This window comes from Mercurialis annua, linkage group LG6 (genome assembly GCF_937616625.2).
Source record: "Mercurialis annua linkage group LG6, ddMerAnnu1.2, whole genome shotgun sequence".
Lineage (NCBI taxonomy): Eukaryota > Viridiplantae > Streptophyta > Magnoliopsida > Malpighiales > Euphorbiaceae > Mercurialis > Mercurialis annua.
Window position 1 is genome coordinate 4,141,751 of NC_065575.1, and position 22,629 is coordinate 4,164,379.

General features: G+C 34.1%; 2 protein-coding genes across 3 annotated transcripts; one reads left to right on the forward strand and one right to left on the reverse strand.

Moving 5' to 3' along the window:
* Window positions 1-4,860: 4,860 nt before the first annotated feature.
* Window positions 4,861-9,810, forward strand: LOC126686802 (phospholipid-transporting ATPase 1). The gene is made up of 6 exons (XM_050381042.1): window positions 4,861-6,991; window positions 7,079-8,052; window positions 8,131-8,254; window positions 8,348-8,567; window positions 8,697-9,155; window positions 9,472-9,810. The coding sequence occupies exons 1-6, from the start codon at window positions 5,515-5,517 to the stop codon at window positions 9,671-9,673; spliced, it is 3,456 nt and encodes a 1,151-aa protein (XP_050236999.1). The 5' UTR covers window positions 4,861-5,514; the 3' UTR covers window positions 9,674-9,810.
* Window positions 9,811-12,375: 2,565 nt separating this feature from the next.
* On the reverse strand, window positions 12,376-17,418 carry LOC126687324 (RNA-binding KH domain-containing protein RCF3). Of its 2 annotated transcripts, none has more exons than XM_050381857.2 (8): window positions 16,435-17,418; window positions 15,168-15,647; window positions 14,623-14,871; window positions 13,825-14,079; window positions 13,331-13,410; window positions 13,117-13,225; window positions 12,902-13,028; window positions 12,376-12,677 (listed from the first exon to the last, which is right to left on the reverse strand). In XM_050381857.2, the coding sequence occupies exons 1-8, from the start codon at window positions 17,137-17,139 to the stop codon at window positions 12,658-12,660; spliced, it is 2,025 nt and encodes a 674-aa protein (XP_050237814.1). In that variant the 5' UTR covers window positions 17,140-17,418; the 3' UTR covers window positions 12,376-12,657. The 2 variants fall into 2 exon arrangements, with proteins under 2 accessions (XP_050237814.1, XP_050237815.1); XM_050381858.2 differs by having other exon boundaries at window positions 13,831-14,079; window positions 16,435-17,417.
* Window positions 17,419-22,629: the final 5,211 nt, after the last annotated feature.

The following is a 22,629-nucleotide window of genomic DNA, read 5'->3' on the forward strand; positions in this document are numbered from 1 at the left end:
CGAATGAATACGAACATCCAAGATGACTCCTCATGCATATGATTCCACTACCACTTTACAGCCACCGTTAAGCCAACTTAATGCTTCATAAATCCCCATAATCTCAGCTATACAAGGATCCAAATTACCCAAGATATTTGCCGCTCTCGCTTGTAACAACATCCTATCACTATCTCTAACCGTACATCCTACGCCAACATAATACTTCTCTCTAACCAGTTCCTTCAAAATTCTAATTGCTCGTGGACTGGCCATTACACGACAATTTCAAGCCATGCTACTCATTGTTTCGGGTAGACCAAAAAAGTGAGGCCCACCGTTTCGTTACATTTAGGAACTATAATCATCTCTGATACATGAAAACTAGGCCCATTATCCAACTCCAAAAACCCAGCCCTTCTAGCCACTTTTTTTCTCTTTGCATCACCAACAACAACATCATAGGTACTCACCGCAATATTAGCAACTAATTCCTTAGAAATAGGGATTTGTTGCCCACTAGAAGAACTACCATACATGGCAGTACTCTTCTTTCCCAAATATGAACTACAATCTTTTTCACTTCTTATAATTCCGATTGTCCAAATTACGACATATGACTTGATTTAATAATTCTAAAAATTCGGGTTATTACAGAAGACTAGCTCGTTTTCCCCATGGAAGACGAGCAGATTTCGTCTTCCATGGGGAAGACGAAATCGTCTTCCCCAGGAAGACCAGAACTGTTGGTCTTCGAAGACCAGCAGAGCTGGTCTTCCATGGAAGACGAGTCGTCTCTGGCGGGTGGCGGGGATAGCGGATTTCGTTTTAAGAATTTTATTTAATTTTAAATAAATAATTAATTGTATATGTATTTAATTAATCTTTATTTAGGATTTATTTGAATTTTTTTTAAGTTAAGAAACTTATTAAAATTTGTCCAAGTAGAAAAGGGTATAAAATGACTCTTAAATTTGATTGTTTTATAAAATTTAATCTTTATAATAGTAAAATCATCTATTTTTTCTAAATTAGGGTGCTATTGAAACGTAAAAATACGAAATAGGGTGCAATTTTTAATGAAATTGCAAAGTCGAGGTGTTATTGAAAACAAAATGAAAGGTCGGTAGTTTTTAAGGTGATTAGCTTTAAATTTTTAATGACATCAACATTTAGTTAAAAATAGTAATAAAATAACGATAACGGCTTCATATAATTTTTTGTAATGTTGTCTATTTTATATGTAGATTAAGCAACATTACTAGAAAATAGTCGATTTTCGACAAATTAATATAATTATATGTAGTTTAATTATTGGCGAATGTTCTGATACAATTTTCAATATTTAATTCGGTTATGGACTTTAAAATGGGTTCATGAAATTGACATTTTTTTTGTAATTCTAATTATAAAATTTACATGAAATAATACTTTGATATGTTGGAAGAATGATCGGGATATTACATAAAAAAATACTAGTACAATAAAATTATTAAAAATGCACTTGACTATATTGTCTTTTACTTTTAACATTGTTATCCAATCAATTTATATATAAGCTGTACTATAGTATTATAATGGCCTAATTATTTAAAAACCACTCACCTTCTAACTTTTTTTCATTTATACCACGACTTAGGAAAATTTTCAATTGTACCCTGTTTTCGATTTTTATGTTTCGTTTGTATCCCAAGAGTAATTTTTTTGATAATTTAATTAATTTAAAGATAAAAATATTAAAAACAAGATACATAAATGATTAATATTAATGTTTTATTAGAATATAGGTTAAAAATGAAGGATTAATTTAAACTTTTTTTCAAAAAAAATAGGTCAATTTAACTCATAGGGTAGAGATGAAACATAAAAATCAAAAATAGAAGAGTAACTTTTTTAATAATTTAATTAATTTAAAAATAAAAATATTAAAAACAAGATACATAAATGATTAATATTAATGTTTTATTAGAATATAGGTTAAAAATGAAGGATTAATTTAAACTTTTTTTCAAGAAAAAATAGGTCAATTCAACTCATAGGATAGAGATGAAGCATAAAAATCAAAAATAGGGTACAATTGAAAATTTTCCTAGATCATGGTATAAATGAAAAAAAGTTACAAGGTGGGTGGTTTTTAAGTAATTAAGCCTATTATAATATAAGTACAAATAACAAACAAACTCTAGCCCCTTTCTCTTCTCTTTTCTCTCTAACAAACCCTAACCAGCTAATTTTTTTTTTTATTTTTTTCTTCGGCAGCCGTTAATGGCTTAATTTTTCTATTGACGGTAGCCACCCCTTTTGTTTATGTTATTTTAATTTCATAAAATATAATAAATAGCCAATTCTTTTTCATTTTTCTGACGGATTAAAATTTATCACAAAGCGCAATTCAATTATCAAGAAGCGACGATAGATTGAAGATCTTTCAGTAACAAAATGGATTCGTCTATGAGTTATACTAGTTTTATCTTTTTTTTTTATCTTTTGTATGAATGTTTTACTTTGTCTTTTCTTTATGAAAGATTTGTTGTCCTTTCTCTGTGAAAGGTTTGTTGACTTCTTTTTAGAAGGAGTTGTTGTCTCTTTTTTAGAAGGAGTTATATTAAGTGTTGATTGAATCGGATGTAGTGAGTTTGCGGGTGTTTGGAGAAGTTTGAACGAAGAGTGATTGAAGACGACACTTAATTCGCGAAACAGTTAGTAATTTATTTTTATTTTTCGTAAGTAAGGTCTGTGAATCAGGCAGCATGTTGTCTGTTCCATGTCAGGTCATCGGGTTTAGTTTTCAAATTATCCCGAGTTTCTTACAAATGTAACTGTTTCATATTCAATTTAATGAGATCTGATGAATTAGAAAAAAGTACAAATAACAAACATTCATTTTACTCCTCCAACTTTACATAACAGATTAAGATAATCAAAAATCGTTGTTTAGGAGAAAGTTGCTGCTTATCAATTTTGATTTAGTTTACACTTTAGTCTAACGTTATTCTTGATAGCCAAAGCCCAAAGGTGTAAAATTGATAAACTGTAGATGTATCTACTATTTACCTTTTTTTTACAATATTTACTATTTACCTAAAATTATAAAATTATACCTTTTTAATGCTAAATTGGAGGGATCAGATAAAACTTTTGTTACAAATACAAAATTATAATTGATTGAATAGTGAGTATAATCTTTAGCCTACTAAGAATTGTTAGGCTCAATATTACAAAATTAGTTCTAATCCTTCAAAAAGAAGTAAAAAAATATAGGCTTAAAACTATTTTCATTAAATACTATAAAGTATAAATACCTCTACACATATAGAAATTCTTATATAGACCGACTTTATCATATCATCTAAAAACAAGTCAATCATCTTATAACACTTTATGAAAATGATGATAAAATTGTAATTAAATATATAATAAATATGTTCAAATTTTGATGATGATATTATAATTTTGTCATGCTTAATCTACAAATGACGTGATAAATTCGGACTATCTCAAAAATTTCTCCTACACATAAGCTAAGACTAATATATATACTTCATTACACTCAATAACTTTGGCCTCACTTGGTTGGGGGTAAGTTCACTAAGAAAGTTTAACTTCCCGGAAAATAACATTTTTTTTGCTTGGTTCATTTTTGTCAATCTACTTCCCGGGAAGTTGAAGAGTTGACTTCCCTTTAACTAGGAAAATGACTTCCCTAACAAAATCTAGGTAAGTTCTACTTCCCTAATTAAGTTAATTAAAATACGATTATAACCTTATATTTAATTAGTTAATTTAGTTATTGAGAGCAATATTGTCTTTATATTTTAATTAATTAAAAAAATGAAACTTTTTGGGAAATTATTAAGTGAACCAAGTAATAAAAATATTAATTTTCTTCACACTAACTTTCTTAGTAATTAACTTTCCGGAAAGTAATACTCTTTTGAATCAAGTGAGGCCTTATCAAAGAACCTAATCAACTTAGACAACAAAGCCGTTATTAGACAAATCAAATTTTAGCTTCCTTTTATTTTTGTGCAGGAGATCATCTATGTGATCTCAAAAAATTTTGCTCAATTCAGTTCGATTCTGAATCGATCAAAACCGACGTTGCCGAAATTTACTAAATGGTCAAGCGAACTGAATTTTTTTGACCAAATGTTGAATTTCTTTTTGACCAAACTTTTCAATCAGTTCATTTAAATTTGATTTGGACGTATATCCAAAATCAAATAAAAACCTTAAAATTTAGGCAAAATAATAAAAAACAAAACAAAATTTAGATTCAATGTCAAAAAAGACCTAATTTGCTTGAAGATCGGTTTATTCAGTTTTTTGGTTATTTCGGTTTTATATGTCTCCAAACCAGACTGTTAACCGAACACCAAACTTCCCTAAATTACCAACCGTACCAGGCCATATTCGCCAAACAACCAAACCAAACAACGGACTTTGGTTCGGTTTGGTTTCTCAATCTGATTCAGTTTTTGCACAACCCTATAAGTAGGTGTGAGCAGAAAATCGGCGGACCGAATTAACCGACCGAACCGATAAATTTGGTTTTTGTATTAAAAATTTGGTTATTTTATCAGTTCGGCTTGAATTTTAAATTTTTCAAATTAATCGAACGGATTGAATTAACCAAAATTTCATTTTTTTTTTAATTTTTTCTCATAATTTTTTTGGTTTAATCGAACCGACCAAATTAATCAATATATTTGGCTGGTTCGATTTTGAAATTTATTTTTATATATTTCGATCGGTTAGATTTTAGCTATTCGGTCGAACAGTTAATTCGGTTAAATGCTCACCCCCACCTACAAGTAAGTTTAAGGTAAAGTGAGAAAGTTATACTAATTGTTTCCAAATTAATATAATGAATTGCTTTTTACGTCCAAAAAAAGGGGAAGAAAATTCAATTAGTTGGAAAAGTGGAGTCAAATAGAGACATCTAAGAGAAGAATTACACGTTTAAATCCAACCCCAGCAGTCCTTCTAGAATCCAATTTTTTTTGAATCATCAACAAACCAAGACTTTTCTACTCTCAATTTCAATTTCAATTACATTTTTTTGAATAATCAATCAAGGTCTGCTTGTAATGCCCGTCCATTTTATTTATTTTTCAATTTTAAAACAATGCCTTTGACTTTGTACCATTCCTCATAAACACCATGTTTTTTCTTTCTGTATAATTAACCATTCATCCTCTTCAATAATAATAATTTTAATTCCTGTTATTATATAGTTTCTGGGTGTGTCTGATTTTGATTTTTTTGTTCAAAACATTGGATATATTGTTAGTCAGTTAGTTGGTTAGTTAGATTGTGATCCCATAAGTATAAATTTCATAGCTTTTTGTGAATTTGATTGCAAATTTTCATCTGGGTATTCTATGTTAGTTAAATTTGTGATCCCTTAAGTAAAAAGTTCATAGCTTTTTCTGAATTTGATTGCAATTTTCATCTGGGTATTGTATGTTAGTTAGCTTTATGTTATGTTGTTGTTGTTAAGGAGACATTAGCTCTGATCTGTCGAAAACCCTCATGGATTCAATTGAGAAAGCTTCAACCTTTGAAGCTTCTTTGAATTCCATGTCTAGGAGAAGTAATCAGTCCATAGGTAATGATTCAGTTAGGGATTCAGGTGGATCCAAGCCTGTTGTGATGAGGCATGGTTCTAGTAGAGGGCATGATTCGTCGGTGTTTAGCGCGTCGCAGAAGGAGATTAGCGATGAGGACGCGAGGTTGATTTATCTAAATGACCCTGATAGGACTAACGAAAGGTTCGAATTCTCGGGGAATTCTATTCGTACTGCGAAATATTCTGTGTTTTCGTTTATTCCAAGGAATTTGTTTGAGCAGTTTCATAGAGTTGCATACATTTATTTCCTTATTATTGCTGTGCTCAATCAGCTCCCCCAGCTTGCGGTTTTTGGTAGGGGTGCTTCTATTTTGCCACTTGCGTTTGTTCTTTCGGTTACTGCTGTTAAGGATGCATATGAGGATTGGAGGAGGCATAGATCAGATAGAATTGAGAATAATAGATTGGCTTGGGTTTTGGTTAATGATCAGTTCCAGGAGAAGAGATGTAAGGATATTCGGGTTGGTGAAATCATCAAGATTTATGCAGCTCAAAGTCTTCCTTGTGATATGGTTCTGCTCTCTACCAGTGACCCTACTGGGGTTGCTTATGTCCAGACTATAAATTTAGATGGGGAGTCGAATTTGAAGACGCGGTATGCAAAACAAGAAACCGCCCTTTCGAAAGAAAACATTGACGGCGGAGGATTCATTATTAAGTGTGAGAAACCCAATAGAAATATCTACGGGTTTCAAGGCAACATGGATGTCCATGGGAAAAGGCTATCGCTTGGTCCCTCCAACATTGTTCTCCGTGGCTGTGAGCTCAAGAATACGGCTTGGGCAATTGGTGTTGCAGTATATTGTGGAGGAGAGACCAAAGTTATGCTCAATAGCTCAGGAGCCCCTTCAAAGAGGAGTCGACTAGAGACGCGCATGAATCTAGAGATCATCATCCTTTCTTTGTTTCTTATTGCTTTGTGCAGTATTGTCTCTGTCTGTGCTGCTGTGTGGTTGAGGCGTCACAAGGATGAGCTAAATACCATGCCGTTTTATAGGAAAAAAGACTTCAATGATGAGGAGCAGGATGACTATAATTATTATGGATGGGGACTTGAGATAGTTTTCACATTTCTAATGTCAGTGATTGTCTTCCAGATTATGATCCCTATATCTTTGTACATTTCTATGGAGCTTGTTCGGGTTGGTCAGGCATTTTTCATGATTCGAGATACGCACATGTATGATGAGACCTCCAATTCAAGATTCCAGTGTCGAGCTTTAAATATCAATGAAGACTTGGGGCAAATTAAGTATGTATTCTCTGACAAAACAGGTACTCTTACCGAGAACAAAATGGAATTTCAGTGTGCAAGCATATGGGGAGTAGATTACAGTGGTGGAAAAACTAGTATACTGGAGGATGGGTTTTCTGTTAAAGGTAAGAAATTTGTTATCAAACAAAAAAAAAACTTGTGTTGTGTTTCTTTTACATGATTTTCTGAGCGATTCTTTACATGTGTTTCAGTGGATGGAAAGATTTTGAGGCCAAAGATGAAGGTGAAGGTTGACCCTCAGCTTCTACAATTATCAAGAAGAAGCGGAAAGGTCACGGAGGAACACAAGCGTGTTCATGATTTCTTTCTTGCACTGGCGGCATGTAATACTATAGTGCCTATTGCTTTTGATGATGCATCTGATCATACTGCTACGTTGATAGATTATCAAGGGGAATCTCCAGATGAACAAGCACTGGCATATGCTGCTGCTGCTTATGGATTTATGCTTATTGAACGAACTTCAGGTCATATAGTTATTGATATCCATGGAGAAAGGCAAAGGTTCGATGTTTTGGGTCTGCATGAGTTCGATAGTGACCGGAAGAGGATGTCAGTTATACTAGGGTGCCCTGACAAGACTGTAAAAGTCTTTGTAAAAGGTGCTGATACATCCATGTTTAGTGTGGGGGATAGATCTGTATATATGAATGTGATACGTGCAACTGAAGCCAATCTTTACAACTACTCTTTAATGGGTTTGAGAACTCTTGTTATTGGGATGCGTGAATTGAGTGACTCGGAATTTGAGCAGTGGCACAGCTCCTTTGAAGCAGCTAGCACAGCTTTAATAGGTAGGGCTGCAATGCTTCGAAAGGTTGCTAGCAGTGTGGAGACTCGTCTAATCATACTTGGTGCTTCTGCCATTGAAGATAAGCTGCAACAAGGTGTACCAGAAGCCATAGAATGTCTTAGGTCAGCGGGAATTAAAGTATGGGTTTTGACTGGGGACAAGCAAGAAACTGCCATATCAATTGGTTACTCTTCAAAACTGCTGACTAACAGAATGACCCAGATTATAATCAACAGCAAGTCTAAGGAGTCATGTAGAAAGAGTTTGCAAGATGCTTTGCTAATGTCAACTACCGCTGCTGTAAGCGAAGTGGCCTTGATTATTGATGGTACCAGCCTTGTTTATATACTTGACACCGAACTTGAAGAAGAGGTAATATTTAACGTCTTAGCTCATGTTTTGCTGTTTTCATATTCCTGCATGCATCTGCTGAATTTTGGCATTTTGCAGCTATTTGAACTGGCCAGTAAATGTTCTGTGGTACTCTGCTGCCGGGTAGCACCATTGCAAAAGGCTGGAATTGTTGCCCTTGTGAAGAACAGAACTGCTGACATGACGCTCTCTATTGGAGATGGTGACTTACTTTCTCTTGCTTCGCTTTAATAAACCAGAGTCTTCTATTTCATCATCTATTGTTGGTTTTGTATGCTAATATGATTGTGAATAGGTGCTAATGATGTTTCAATGATCCAAATGGCTGATGTTGGAGTTGGCATCAGTGGAAAAGAAGGTCGGCAAGCTGTAATGGCATCAGACTTTGCGATGGGGCAGTTTAGATTCTTAGTTCCACTTTTATTGGTCCATGGACATTGGAATTACCAGCGGATGGCATACATGATACTGTATAACTTTTATAGGAATGCTATATTTGTTCTTGTTTTATTTTGGTGAGTGTTCATCTTCTTTTCTTATGCCTACAGAAGAATCAGGCATTGAGTTTGAATGCTATTTGTTAAATTCTTTGACCGACTCTGAACTTTAACACTTGTGGTTGTGTATATCATTTGTTTTTACAGGTACGTGCTCTTTACAAGTTTCACGTTGACAACTGCAATCAATGAGTGGAGCAGTATGCTGTATTCTATTATTTATACTTCAGTGCCAACCATTATTGTTGGTATTCTTGATAAGGACCTAAGTAGACGGAGTCTTGAGAAGTATCCTCAGCTATATGGATGTGGGCAGAGACGGGAGAGCTATAACTCTAAACTGTTTTGGCTGACAATGGTGGACACCGTATGGCAAAGTGCAGTTGTGTATTTCGTACCTTTGTTAGCATATTGGGGCAGCTCAATTGATGCATCAAGTATAGGAGATCTGTGGACACTGGCCGTGGTGATTTTGGTTAATTTGCACTTGGCTATGGATGTGGTGCGATGGAGTTGGATTACGCATGCCGCCATCTGGGGGTCAATAGTTGCAACATTTATTTGTGTCATTGTCATTGATGCTTTGCCTACATTAGTTGGATATTGGTAAGCCCTCTTCAATTTTCTAGGCATAACGCATATCTGGTCATGCACTATCATACTTTTAATGATGGAGTCCTATACTAAAAAAACGTCCATATTGGATCCCTACATTATCAATTGCAAATACATTAAGTCCTTCCGTGTAGGGATCCAATGTGGACGTCTTTTTAGTACAAGATTCAATCGTTAAAAATGTGATAGTACATGGACAAGATATGCGCTATGCCAGTTTCCTAGTTAACCCAGTTTTCTATATATCATTTATGTATGAATGTATATGTTTCATAAATCTAACCCCCCAAGTTTTGTGACTCCACAGGGCCATTTTTGAAATTGCAAAGACAAGATTGTTTTGGTTATGCTTGCTTGCTATAATTATCGCAGCTCTAGTTCCACGATTTGTCGTAATAGTAGTTCATCAATACGCGAGTCCGTCTGATATTCAGATTACAAGAGAAGCAGAGAAGATTGGGGAGTTTGGAGGTGTAGATGTAGAAATAGAAATGAACCCAATCTTATAAAATTGTAAAAATTATCATTTTTGTTGTTTATCTTCTTATATAGTTGTTGAGTGTAAATTTAGGGGATCAAATAGAACAATAGTTACACAAATTCTTTTGTTTGATAAAATTATACAAATTTTTACAATTCTCATTTCGACTATGTCTATTGTTCAAAATATGAAAAATTCTATTATCATTCATAAGAAATAATTAAAAATATTATCTTTAATTAATGTTTTCCTAATTTTTAAATATATTATAAAATGAGACTTATCTATACTATATATAAAAGCACGGATGGGGGGGACAGGCAAATTTACTGAATAATCCTTTTCAATTTACTACTAAATAAAGGTTTTATAGTCATTAACTAATTAGTTACTTAATTAATCACTATTGTAATTAAAGTTCTAATTAGAATAGATAGCTAAATTATCTCTAATTTAATTTTTAGTATGTAAAAAATAACTAAATTGTCTTCAAATTAGTAGGAATACCTATCTTTTAGTTTGATTGAACTATAAATTTAAAATATTATATTTGGTCAATATATTATTATTTAAATTTCTATTTTATTATTTTTAAAGATATTATTAACAAAATTAAGTTAATTATTTAATTATGGTTATTATAAAACCAAAAGAAGAATAAATTCAATATGGAAAAAAATTCAATAGCCGAATATATTATATTTACTTTTACAAAAATTCTTAACTAATTTAATATAATTTATAAATAAAAAAATTGATATAATTATAATAAATTTACTAATATGTTCATTGGCGAGTTACGTTACGAGCCACGTGCATAGCACGTAATGCGAAACTAGTAAAGTAAAATGAATGAGTAATAAACTATATAATCTTTTATTTACTTGTTAAATTAGGACCCAGTTACTAATTTGTCAATGGTTAACTAAATATTTAAAGTTTGACATTTTAATTACTTATTCATTTCGGATTGGGATTCCCATGAGTCATGACTATTTATACACTAAAACTTAACTTCTCGGTTACGGATAAAAATATTAATTGATAATATTACATTTGATAGCGCATATAAAAAATAAATACTAAATTTAATAAAGAAATTCAAAAATGAATATACTATATTTTAATACATATATCAAAGCAATTTTTCATTGTAGTTTTTTGGAAAAATATAATTTAAAAATTTAATATGTTCTTCCAATTTAATAATATTTATGATAATTTTATTTATTATTATCTTTTTACCTGCATGATAGTTATAAAAATTGCACTCTGAATTTAAAAATAAAAAAAAATCATTTTTACCTACAAAAATTCATTCTTTATTTTGTTATCTTTATTTGTAAAAAAAATGCAATACATACATATTTGATACTTCAAAAAATAGGTCGCTCATATATTTTTGATGTAAAGCGGACAAAATAAGAAACTTTTATGCTTCTATTTTCACCAGTAAAAAATAAGTCATAGATACTTTTTTTTTAATAATTAAGGAGGGAAGTCATAGATATATATTTAATACCTTAAAATATGTCTCTGGTCGATAAAGCGAGAATTTTAATATAACGAGTGAAAACAAATTAAGGTATCAAATGAATTTTCTAAAAAAAATGTATTTTTGAAAATTTAATCCGTTTTTAGGCTTTTTTATATTTTTCTCAAATTCATGAATTTATTAAACATTTCTCTTAAAGAATGTGGTTTTGAAAAAATTCATATGCTCTTGAGCATTTGTTGCACCGGTAATATGTTAACTAGAACAGAAGTGCTTGAACATACTAAAAAAAATTAATTTAATTGTTTAAGTAGTGATTATAAAATTTGAGAAGTTTAACCGATTAAATTCTTAGAGAGTATTTGGGAGACAAGTGATGTTGGGCAAAAAAAAAGTACATATGAGTTTATAAAAAAATAGCTAAAAATAACTTTAAATTTTTCAATTATTCCCAGCGTCTCAATTTGAAGGGCTTAAAAGGATCTCGTAATAGAAACTTTCTTCGGAAACAACCCCTCCCAATCCTTGCTAACTCTTTTCAACCCTCAATCCAAACAAATTATTAAAGTTTAGACTCATAAATATGCATTTGACTTTTTCAAATTAGTTTAGCTTTTTCGTTTTATTTACTTATTAAAAAGGCTTAATGCATTAAAAACATCCGACTCTTTTGCCCCTTTTTAATTCTATTATGACGTTAGAAACTGGTCAATTTTATCCTATTTCGCATTTTCTCGTTTCAATTATACCTGTAAGCATTAAATTGATATTTTTTTATTTAAAAAAATTCAAAAAAATCTTCAAAAAAAAAGTCAATTTATTGCAAAAAAAAGATTCAGTTTGAATTTTTTTTGAAGATTTTTTTCATTTGGACATCAAAGGGATCTGAGGAACAAACCCAAATGAAAAAAAATATCAATTTAATGCTCAAGAGTACAACTGAAACAAGAAAGTGCAGAATAAAATAATTAACCAATTTTCAATGTCAGGGATAACAGGTCGGGAGTTTTTCAAGACATTAGAACTATTAAAAATCAGTATATGTTAAAGTTTTAAAAAGGTAGATTTATTTTTAAAGAAAAATACATACTATAGTGTATATGTATTGTAAAATTATATCTATTTTTTATTTAATTAGATGAACCGATAGTTGAACCGATTTAACTATGAACACGGACGGCCACATAAGTTCAGCCAACAGTTCAATTTTGAGACACTATCAAAAAATTGTTAGGTGACGAAGCATGCAAATTCACTTCAAAACGAAACCACTGCATTCTCATATCGATACAGGAAAAAGAAACAACAAAAAGCTGAGCTCCCCAAGTTCTATTTACAGTGGAACTCTCATTTTCAAAATTACAGATTTAAAACAACAACAGCCAAGAGAGACATGCACCCCTGTTTGATGCTGTCATGCCAAAATTTGGCCGACAAAACGCTCCGCATTTGTTGTTAGGATTTATAATTCAGGAGATTAGATACCGTTAACTCATTTCTGTAGTTTCATTATCCTCTCAAGGTCCATCTTCTTGTGCTGAATCAAACCAAGTTTTAATTGAATTAGTAATAGAGCTAAAAAAGTATGTAGCATGGACACGGATACAGAAAAACAGGACACTTATTCTAAGGTTTCTTATATAAAAAATGAAGTTTCGTGTCCAAAACGCAAAGTTTCCGACACGTTTCCGATACGAGAAATGTTGATTGAATGAAGTATCTCAGTGCTGCTTATTTGGAGATAGAGAGAGACAGACTTACTACTTAAGATAAATCCCTGAAGCAAGCTCTGGGCTCTCTCTACTTGATCCGGAGTGCCCGATATTTGTATAATCTTTTCCGTCATGTCCGGGCTATCTTCTAAAATGCGTATACTGGCGCCGGATAACTGTCCCATAATAGATTGCAAAGAAGTTAAATACTGCAAGTAAAATACGAAAATGAGTTGAATTGGCAGAAAACAAAATGTAGGTCACCTCACTGAGCTGGGCGAGCTTATTTTTCGATTTTGTTACGAGCTTGGGAACTGCGTGCTCTGGTATTACAATCTCAATAATACTTCTAGTCACAAGTGGTACAGAGATTCTAACAGAAAGAGAAAAAAGAAGAATTATGTTAAATCATGCTGCATAATTTATAAAATATCAAAAATGTATTGCCTATTAATTAAAACAAAGCCGAAACTGATACCTAGGTACTACAGGAGGCACATCTTCCCGTCGTTCACTTTCATGCTGCTTCACTTTTTCCGTGCTCGACCTTCCAGCATCCTACAAAAATGAGATTTAACATTAAAGATGATTCTTTTAAAGACTCTCTATGTATCTAATCTAACTGATCCGTTAAACAGGACAATTTTCCTCATTCAGATTCCAGAAGATGGACATTGCATACAAAAGGGCTTTTTCTGTAAATGTCTAGTTCTGGATTGACCATTAACTCAATTCTACTTTCTAAGGAATCAAAGCAAGTCATATGTTATAAAGAATAATTACTTTTTATGGCCAGAAAATACATCAGTAAACATTCAATTTTTGCTCAAACGGGTAGAAAGGACAGGTTAATTTTTAAGATCAACTTTTTTCACCTATTTTAAAAAGTTTCTGTTGGCTTGAAAAGTGTCAGGAGGATTCGGTTTCGTTTGACTAGTTATTTAGTTATCAGAATAAGAAAGTTGCACATACAAGAACCTTTGATGGTTGTGTAGCTGCTGCAGTCTGTGTAGTATGATAATTTGCAGCAGGAGGTTCACCACCACCGTCACGAGCTGCAGTCGCATTAATTGGTGAGGCAACTTCCATTCCTGAAGCATACCCAATGCTGGACACAGACGTTGGTGGCGGTGTATCCTTTTGGAAGAATTCCTTGTACAAGTAACTCCTCAGTCTTGATGTCACTTCAATAAGAGCATCTCGAGCTGCTTTTATTTCCCCTTCTATCTGTAAGAGATTAAAATCATTCAAAAACATTTAGTAAGTAGATCGTCCCTTGAAAATCAGGGAATTCAATGCATCTTTTCTGGTCACAATCATTGCAACTGGAGTGTAGACGCAGGTGCACATCACAATCATTAGAAAAGTACGCATGCCCGTCATTAACACAAGCCGAGGGGGCCACAGCCCTCTCGAATAAAATGTAAAAATGATGGGTTTTTCTTTGATAAATTAATTGTTTTGGAGGTCATTGCATCTGTAAAGGTGTAAATTTTCACTGCTAGTGTAATTACTACTTTTTTTATTCTAAATTGTATATTAGTTTCATATTATATTTATATATTATACAATTATGACATGGTGTTACAAATTATTGCTTTTGATTATAATTTAAAATATTAATTTAGTCATAAATTGGCCCCTAAAAGTATATGTCTTGATCCGCTAATGGATGATGACAATCAAACTTGCTTCATGCACAGTAAAACGCTTTCACAAGAAAGTCATGGCCATGCAACAGTATAAATTTCATTGTGTTGAGCGGCATACCTGTACAAGCTCATCAGTGCCTGATACACAAGCAGGAAGCTTGTCCCTTGGCAGGGTCTGTATTTTTGCACCAGTTAACCTCTCCAACTCAGACAATGATCCATCTCTTCCCTCCAAACATCCAATTTCACCAGATGAGACTATTAACTTAGTTTTTATAATATTGTCTTTATCGGGAACAAGATCCACAATTTGTGTTTGAATATGCAACAGAGCCTCCTGAGCAGGAAATAGCTCATCATCAGGGCCCTGCATAAGGAAGATAAAAGAGTGCGAGAAAAACTCGGTTAAAACATCCAGAAATGAAAGAGCAGAGTGAGCATAGAAACATTAGAAATCACTACAAAAATAAAAATTCCAAATACAATAGTTAAAGAAATCCAAAATAATTTAGAAGAGGAACAAAATATTCAGAAGGTAAAATATGACAATGATAGCTTTCTTTCACAGCTAAATCTATCATTCTAAAGGATTGGCAAGGCCACATAGGAACCATTGGCTATTAGTCCCCACAATACACTATAAGTTAAGGTGATGGTAAGTACCTCCTCAGATAAAATGGTAATTATCTGCTCATCTGATCCAGAGACTGGGTCAGAAACCTTTATATCCACACCAATTTCATTCAGAAGCAAATCTACTATGCCATCAGAGTCCCCGATCACTTTATTAATCTTCTCTGCAGGGCAAAGCATTCTGAACACTAGGTCATCGCCATAAAAGGGCTGGGCACTGTCAGCCATGGGAGCCCCAGCTTCAACAGGGTAACCAGATTGGCGGGAGGAATAATTATTGTTTCGGTAATTGGGGCCAGATAATCGTGAACCAAATGAGGGCCCATCAATAGATGACCGTCGTCCCGAGTTATTCATGTTGGGAACATAATCTTCATCAGGGAAAAATCGATCTGGTGAGTGTATTCGCCCATGGAAATTTCCATGACTTCGGTCACGGTGCTGACTCTCCCTCAAGCGTGATGATATTACTGCTACAGCATTTTTAACTGCATTCATATCACCTACAACCTGTGTTGGAAACAAAAATTAATGAGTCCCTCAATATGCTCATCTCTTTTGACATTATCCTCAATTTAAAGTTCAGTATGCTGAAAAACCAAGTTTTCTTACAGTATTACACGGAGGCACCAATATGCACCTTTAATTCTAAGACCCTTGCATTGTCAAAGTAATCACCGAAAAGTAATTTCATAGGCTTTTGAACATAACAAGGTTCAACAAATATACCAATATTTGATACATGCAGTCAATAATTTAATGTCTCTTTAACACACAAACAACATCAATGCTTGATGCTATATTCAACCTCTCTAGTGTTGTGGTAAGTAAGAGCATAAATTCAAGCTTAAACAAAACTCCAATGTAAATTAACCAACAGACAATGCGTACATTCTAAGATGAATTTTTAAACAGACTTCAAATTGTCTTGCAAATCACCATCCCTGATAAATCATATCAAAATAGAACTTCAGAATCAGACAGCAGCATATGAACACTACAAAAAAAGTTAATCACCAACACCCAACAAGCAACAAGTCTTCAAAGTATTAAAAACACCCATCAAACAACAGCATCCACCACAAATTTGATGTGCATGTCAAATCAATAATTGGTCTCCTAATGTAATTTACAATATCCAACTAACCAACTGCTAAAAGGGTCAAATCAAGTATCCAAGGATAATGAAGTTCAAGTCATCATTTGTTCATTCCAGTTTCATATCAGTTTCATTCCAGTTTCATATCAGTTTCATTCCAGTTTCATGCAATAAAAAGTCTAGTAAACAGGCAAAAACCTGAACAATCTCCTCAGACATGGAAACACAGCGAGGCAAAGTATGATCTCTAGGCAAAATCCTAATCTGGGTCTTCGTCTCCATCCTCATTTGCTCAATAATCTTCCCACCTTTCCCCAACAAACAACCCACATGCATTCTCGACACAACCAATCTCGTAGCAACTCTACTCCCATTACTAACCCCTCTACCACCATACTCATCCTCTTCAATCATCCCCCCAAACTGCCCATCACTCTCCAGAATCCTATCGTGTATCAAAAACAAGGCCTCCTGCGCCGGCGAAAACGACGGCATTCGCCCTTCCGGGTCCCGCCGCCGCGTGTCCGAAATCTCGATGATTCTCTCCTCGTCGCCGGGAATCAGCTCATGCACATTGATCCACGCGCCAGTGTGCTGTCTAATGGACTTGATAATACTCCCCGACTTACCAATCACTCCACCTGCTTTCATATCGTGACATAAAATCCGATAGCTTGTGGTTACCATTAGAGTGTTGTCCTGCTGCGGTGGCTTCGGGCGGTTGCCGTTGAAGTTGTTGTTTCCACCGCCGCCTCCGCCGCCACGGTAGCGGTTGTTGTTAGGGAAGTAGTGACTGTTGTTATTGTTGTTGTATCTGGGTTTTGTTCTAGTGATTGTAGTTTCATTGTCATAGTCTTGTGGATGGTCATAATAGTAATTTCGCTTAGATCTAGATCTCTCCATCTTCTACAGCACAAGGGTATTACTGATATTTTTTACTTGATTGTTCTTCTGCTTAGTGAAAAATGTCCGCAGTTCAGAGTCATGGAGTCAATCGACTGAGATGGGTTTTCGATTCTTGAGTCCGTTGAGTGAATTAAAGGAAGTAAAGAGGAGAAATGGTGACTGGTTTTTGTTTTTGTGTGTCGTTAACTGTGAAATGTGAAACCCTAATTGAAGATGAAGAAGAAGAAGGTGGAGAGAGTCATACAAAGGAGTGTCAGATATATAGATACACTTGCACACTTATTCCATTATTTAATTTTCAACTAATTATTACTAGGTCCTTACGTATCTTTTGATTCACACTTTCATCTTTTTTTCATTTAGTACTCAAACAATATTATTTTTTATGGGAAAAGGGTCATTTATGCCCCTAAAATTTGGGGTCTAGATCAAGTAAGCTCTCAACGTCCGGAAAGGTTCACCTATGCCCTCACCGTTTATAAAAATGGATAATCAGGCCTCTCGGTTTAACGCTGTTCCATTACTCCTAAGACTCTGTTAGTGTGATCCTATGTGGCAATGATAAAAGGATCATTTATGCCCTAAGGTTTGGTACGGAATCAATGAGCTCTCAGCGTTTGAAAAAAGTTTACTTATACCCCCAACGTTTGAAAAGGTTCACTTATATTCCCAACGTTTGAAAAAGTTCACTTATGCCCCCAACTTTAAAAGAATGAACAATTCGGCCCTCAGTTTAACACTGTCTCACTGTTCCAAAACTCTTGTCACGACCCAATTTATTCACGACCCAATTTATTGAGCCGAGACCGGCGCTAGGGAACGGGAGTGGTAGCTCCGGAACCCGTAGCAAGCCTAAAACCACTATAAATTTTTCGCGAATAAAACATATTATTATATATAATACGTTTTCAGAAATCTTTCTTAAGTAATATAATTCAAATATCAAAATATCGTATTCATTTCCTGAAAACGTTCACATCACAATTCTTAGAAATCAGGGTCTTACCGAGCGATATCTCATATCCAACACCGCCCTGTTTCTAGTCATAATCATAACCAATTCCTCTCAAGGCAATTGGTATAAAATTCAAACGGATAAAACGTCATCTTTATAAACAACTTATTTATAGAATTATATCAGAGTTTACTTTTCAAATACCGTTTGAAATTGAATCATAAATCTTATACTGACACCTACTGACTACTGCAGCTCTATAAAAACCCGTACTTTGCGTAGGCCAAAAGGCTGCCGACACAAAGGAGATGGTCTGTCTGATCCGACTCCGGTCACCTGAAAGGAAACACTGTGAGGGGGTCAGTATTTTGGAAAATACTGAGTGAGCTTGCAAGTTACTAACAGTATTAATATAAAAATATAACATCGCATCTTAAGAAAACAATAATATAAAACATATAAACATGTATTTGATCCGTACGAAACTAATATCCTAGCATGCGACACATCTCTCGAATAATCATATATCATTCAACCCAATCGTAAATATCAATTGCGAGTCCAACTCGCTGGTGGCCCAGCCACTAGATACGGGGACTTCCAGGCTACATCGTAGCCGAGTTCACTCTCGTATCGAAATCATATACCCAATCGTAAATTCCATATTCATCAACAGCTCCCAGCTGTGTCAAGTCATTTCTCAATGCAAACATACTAGACTGACTCGATACTGGTGATCACACAGCCTATTGACACCCAATAGGTAGCTAGTTTCTTCGGATCGCATACTAGTTCTCGCATATAGAAATTAAGAGAGCATATAACCTTTCAATCAATTATATAACATGCGATGCGTATAAACAGTATATGTATATCTATACAAAATAACTTTATATATATAATACTCGAAAGTAAATTTGCCACTCACAGTGACCGCTATCCAAAACGGCATTATTATAATCCCGCAAGCGTAAACTCCATGCGTTGTCCAATCACGTGCCCACTCCAGCTAAATGGTTTGGTAGCTTGTCGGTACGTCAGGTACTTAATTGAGTTACCTATACGTTTAATCCATAAACGTGGGCTTAGTATTCAAACTCTTAAGTTATAAACTTAGGTTAACACAATCGTATTTCAAATATGACTCTTAACCTTGATAATCTCTTAATCACACTTTTCTTTTAAACGTCCTAGTTTACGTTTTGATATTCAATCGAATCACGATTGATTACACGACTTGAAATTGTTTGAAATCGAGTTTCTGCGTCGCGTCAGGGCCCAGAAAGCCCAAATCAGGATTTCTCACTCGGCGAAGGACTGCACGTTCGTGCAGCAGTGTACTGCACGTTCGTGCAGCAGTACGCTGCACGTTCGTGCAGCAGTACGCTGCACGTTCGTGTGCTGCACGTTCGTGCAGTCTGCTACACGAACGTGTGCTGCACGTTCGTGCAGTCTGCTACACGAACGTGTGCTGCACGTTCGTGCAGTCTGCTACACGAACGTGTGCTGCACGTTCGTGCAGTCTGCTACACGAACGTGTGCTGCACGTTCGTGCAGTCTGCTACACGAACGTGTACTGCACGTTCGTGCAGCAAACGGCTGCCGATGTGCAGCCCCGGGGTTCATTCCCCGGGCCAATTCCGACGTGCTTAAACATCCAAAGTCGATTCTAGCACGATTTCCATTAATAACCATCTCAAATATCATCAAAAACGCCAGTAGAAACGCGATTACGATTCGTTTAATTCGTTAAAACGAAATAACCCTTATTTATCAATTCTCATAATAAAAACGTCAAGCTTACCTTGATTTGAAGCTTAGCGATGATAGAGAATCGAATTCTGAACGAATCGGTATAAAGAACTCGCGATTTGGACGAGAAACGGCGAAACGGCGGCGGATCGAATTGATCGCCTAAAACCTTCTGTACGCTCCTTCTTCTTCTTCCATCTGATCTCTTTCCTTTTCTTTATATAGATTGGCCAATTAGCCACTTTAGTCCTTCATTTCTTTAACTTGAACCAATTATCCTTTTAACTTTCTAATTTAACCAAACGGTTAAATTATTCTTTTAACTCGAGTCGATACGTATTATTTATATTCATATAAATAATATTAACTCAATATTATTATTTTCCGTCAAAATCTTTTAATTACTATTCTCGAGACTTAATTGGCTAATTTACACTTTAGCCCTTAAACTTCTCAAAAGTGACAATTTAGCCCAAAACGCATCCGCGTCCAAATTTTAAAAGGTCCCCGATTGACCCGAAACTTTTACCACATATACTATAAAATATTTCGCGGGCTTTGGCGAAATAATATCCCTTCGGGTCTTATATGGTTAAATTACCATTTTAGTCCCTGTACTTTATTTTGCGACTTTCTTAACATTTTTCTTTTCTAATTCCAATTCCAACTTTATAATTGAAATATAATATTAAATTCCTCGCAGTAATCTTTTTCAAAACCGTCCTGCTAAAGTTTTATACTTATCTTAATTTCTCGGAAATCCTTCCGATATCGCTACTCCGGCGATGCAACACTGGACACGTGGTCCAATTAAATACTTAAATATTTTGGGGTATTACAACTCTGTTAGTGTGATCTTACGTGACTGATTTTTACCGTCAATTTTTTTTATGGTGACGGTTTTTATCTCAACAACAATAATATGTCGTTGCAAAGTAATTTTATTACAATACCGAGCTAAACCGATATATTATCCTTCTCTATCAATTGAATAAGGAATTCTCTTTATAAATTAGTTTTTTGTTTGATGAAGCTTGCAATGTCAGAGACGGAGAAAATAAAAAATGTTTGGTGAGGTAGAAGGAGGCAGTGCATGAGATGGAACGCCAAATGAAAAAAAAATGCAATTTTTATCCTTTTAGTTAATTTTTTATATAATTGGGTTTCTAATTTTTGGAGAAATGTAATTGTCGAATCAAAACACATGAAGAAGACGAACAAACCGATTTTTTTATAATTTACGTTTCATTATTAATTACGTTTAATCGTCTTTAATAATAGCAGACAATTATTACAGATTAAATATTCGACATTGTTTGCCTATGGTTCGATTAATGGAAAATACTAAAAATTAGCCACGTAGGATCACACTAGTAGAGTTGGAAAGCAATGATACAGTGTTAAACTAGAGGCCTAACTGTTCATTTTTTCAAACGATGAGGGCATAAGTGAACCTTTTCAAACGTTAGGGGTATAAGTGAATCTTTTTCAAATGTTGATGGCTCATTCGATCTCGGACCCAAACTTTAAGAGCATAAATGATCCTTTTATCTCTACCACGTAAGATCACACTAACGGAGTATTAGGAGCAATGAAACAGCGTTAAACCGAGGGTCTGATTGTCCATTTTTACAAACGTTGGGGGCATGGGTGAACCTTTCCGGACGTTGAGTGCTTACTTGATCCACACCCTAAATCATAAGGACATGGATGACCATTTTCCCATTTTTCATTGAACAAAAGGATCAATTTACCCCTCAACTTGACACAAACTATTAAAAACGTTCATATTAGCACAGAGGGGATTATTTTTATCCTAGATTCGGAAAAATCGGTTCAAAAATCCTCCTCCCCACACTCACCCAAGAGAGTGAGATACACTCTCCGGTTTTTCAAGGTGGTTTTTTTTCAATGTAGGTTTTTAATAGAAAAAGGTTTAAAATGGTCCTATTTTTTTTAACATTTTAAACTAATACCTAATAATTAAAAAAACAATTCAATCTCTTTAATTTAAAACTTAAAATAACAAATTAATCTCCCAAAGTCTGTATATATACAAATTAACACCCAAAATTTATACATATAACAAATTAACCTTCAAATTTTACATTTTTTGACAAAAAAAATAATTTTTTTTAATTTAGAACAGACCCACGGGTCTGTCCATCTTCTTTTTAAAGAAGAAGATGATGAGCAGACCAGATGGGTCCGTTCATCATGCTCCTCGCATGAAGAGCGAATTGCTCCTCGGGCGAGGAGCAGCAGCTCCCTTATCCGGCGAGGATCCTCCTCGCCGGAGCTGGAAAAAAAATTAAAAAATCTTGAACAAAAGTTCAATAAAACCCTTAGATTAATTATAATTTAATTAGTGTTTAAATATAATTAGTTAGAGTAGTAAATTATAATTAATTAGAGACTCTCGCCAATTAAGGTGCCACACCAGCATATGGTTGTTTTTGTACCAGTTTTGTCAAGTTCATGATAAAAGTGATTCAGTTTTGTCAATTTGGACGTTTTTGATACTTTGTGCCAAGTTGAGGGGGTAAAGTGATTCTTCGTTCATTTTTCATTTGTATCATCAATATGATTTTTCATTTGATTTCGGATAATTTATTTTTTATTTATTTTTAGTGTCAGTCAATGAAATTTTTTTAATTTTTTTTAATTTTATATTAATCAAAAGATCAATTCACCCTATCAAGTTAGCACAGAGTATAAAAAATTAATTTTACAAAATCGTATCAAGAAAAAATTGAATTTTTAAAGTATTTTAATGGTGT

Coding starts and splice junctions, on each gene's coding strand:
- LOC126686802 (XM_050381042.1), top strand. CDS start 5,515: ATGGATTCAATTGAGAAAGCTTCAACCTTTGAAGCTTCTTTGAATTCC. Junction 8,053..8,130: donor ACACCGAACTTGAAGAAGAG/GTAATATTTAAC, acceptor GGCATTTTGCAG/CTATTTGAACTGGCCAGTAA. Junction 8,255..8,347: donor GACGCTCTCTATTGGAGATG/GTGACTTACTTT, acceptor GATTGTGAATAG/GTGCTAATGATGTTTCAATG.
- LOC126687324 (XM_050381857.2), bottom strand. CDS start 17,139: ATGGAGAGATCTAGATCTAAGCGAAATTACTATTATGACCATCCACAA. Junction 15,648..16,434: donor TGTCTGAGGAGATTGTTCAG/GTTTTTGCCTGT, acceptor TTTCCAACACAG/GTTGTAGGTGATATGAATGC. Junction 14,080..14,622: donor GCACTGATGAGCTTGTACAG/GTATGCCGCTCA, acceptor AATCTCTTACAG/ATAGAAGGGGAAATAAAAGC.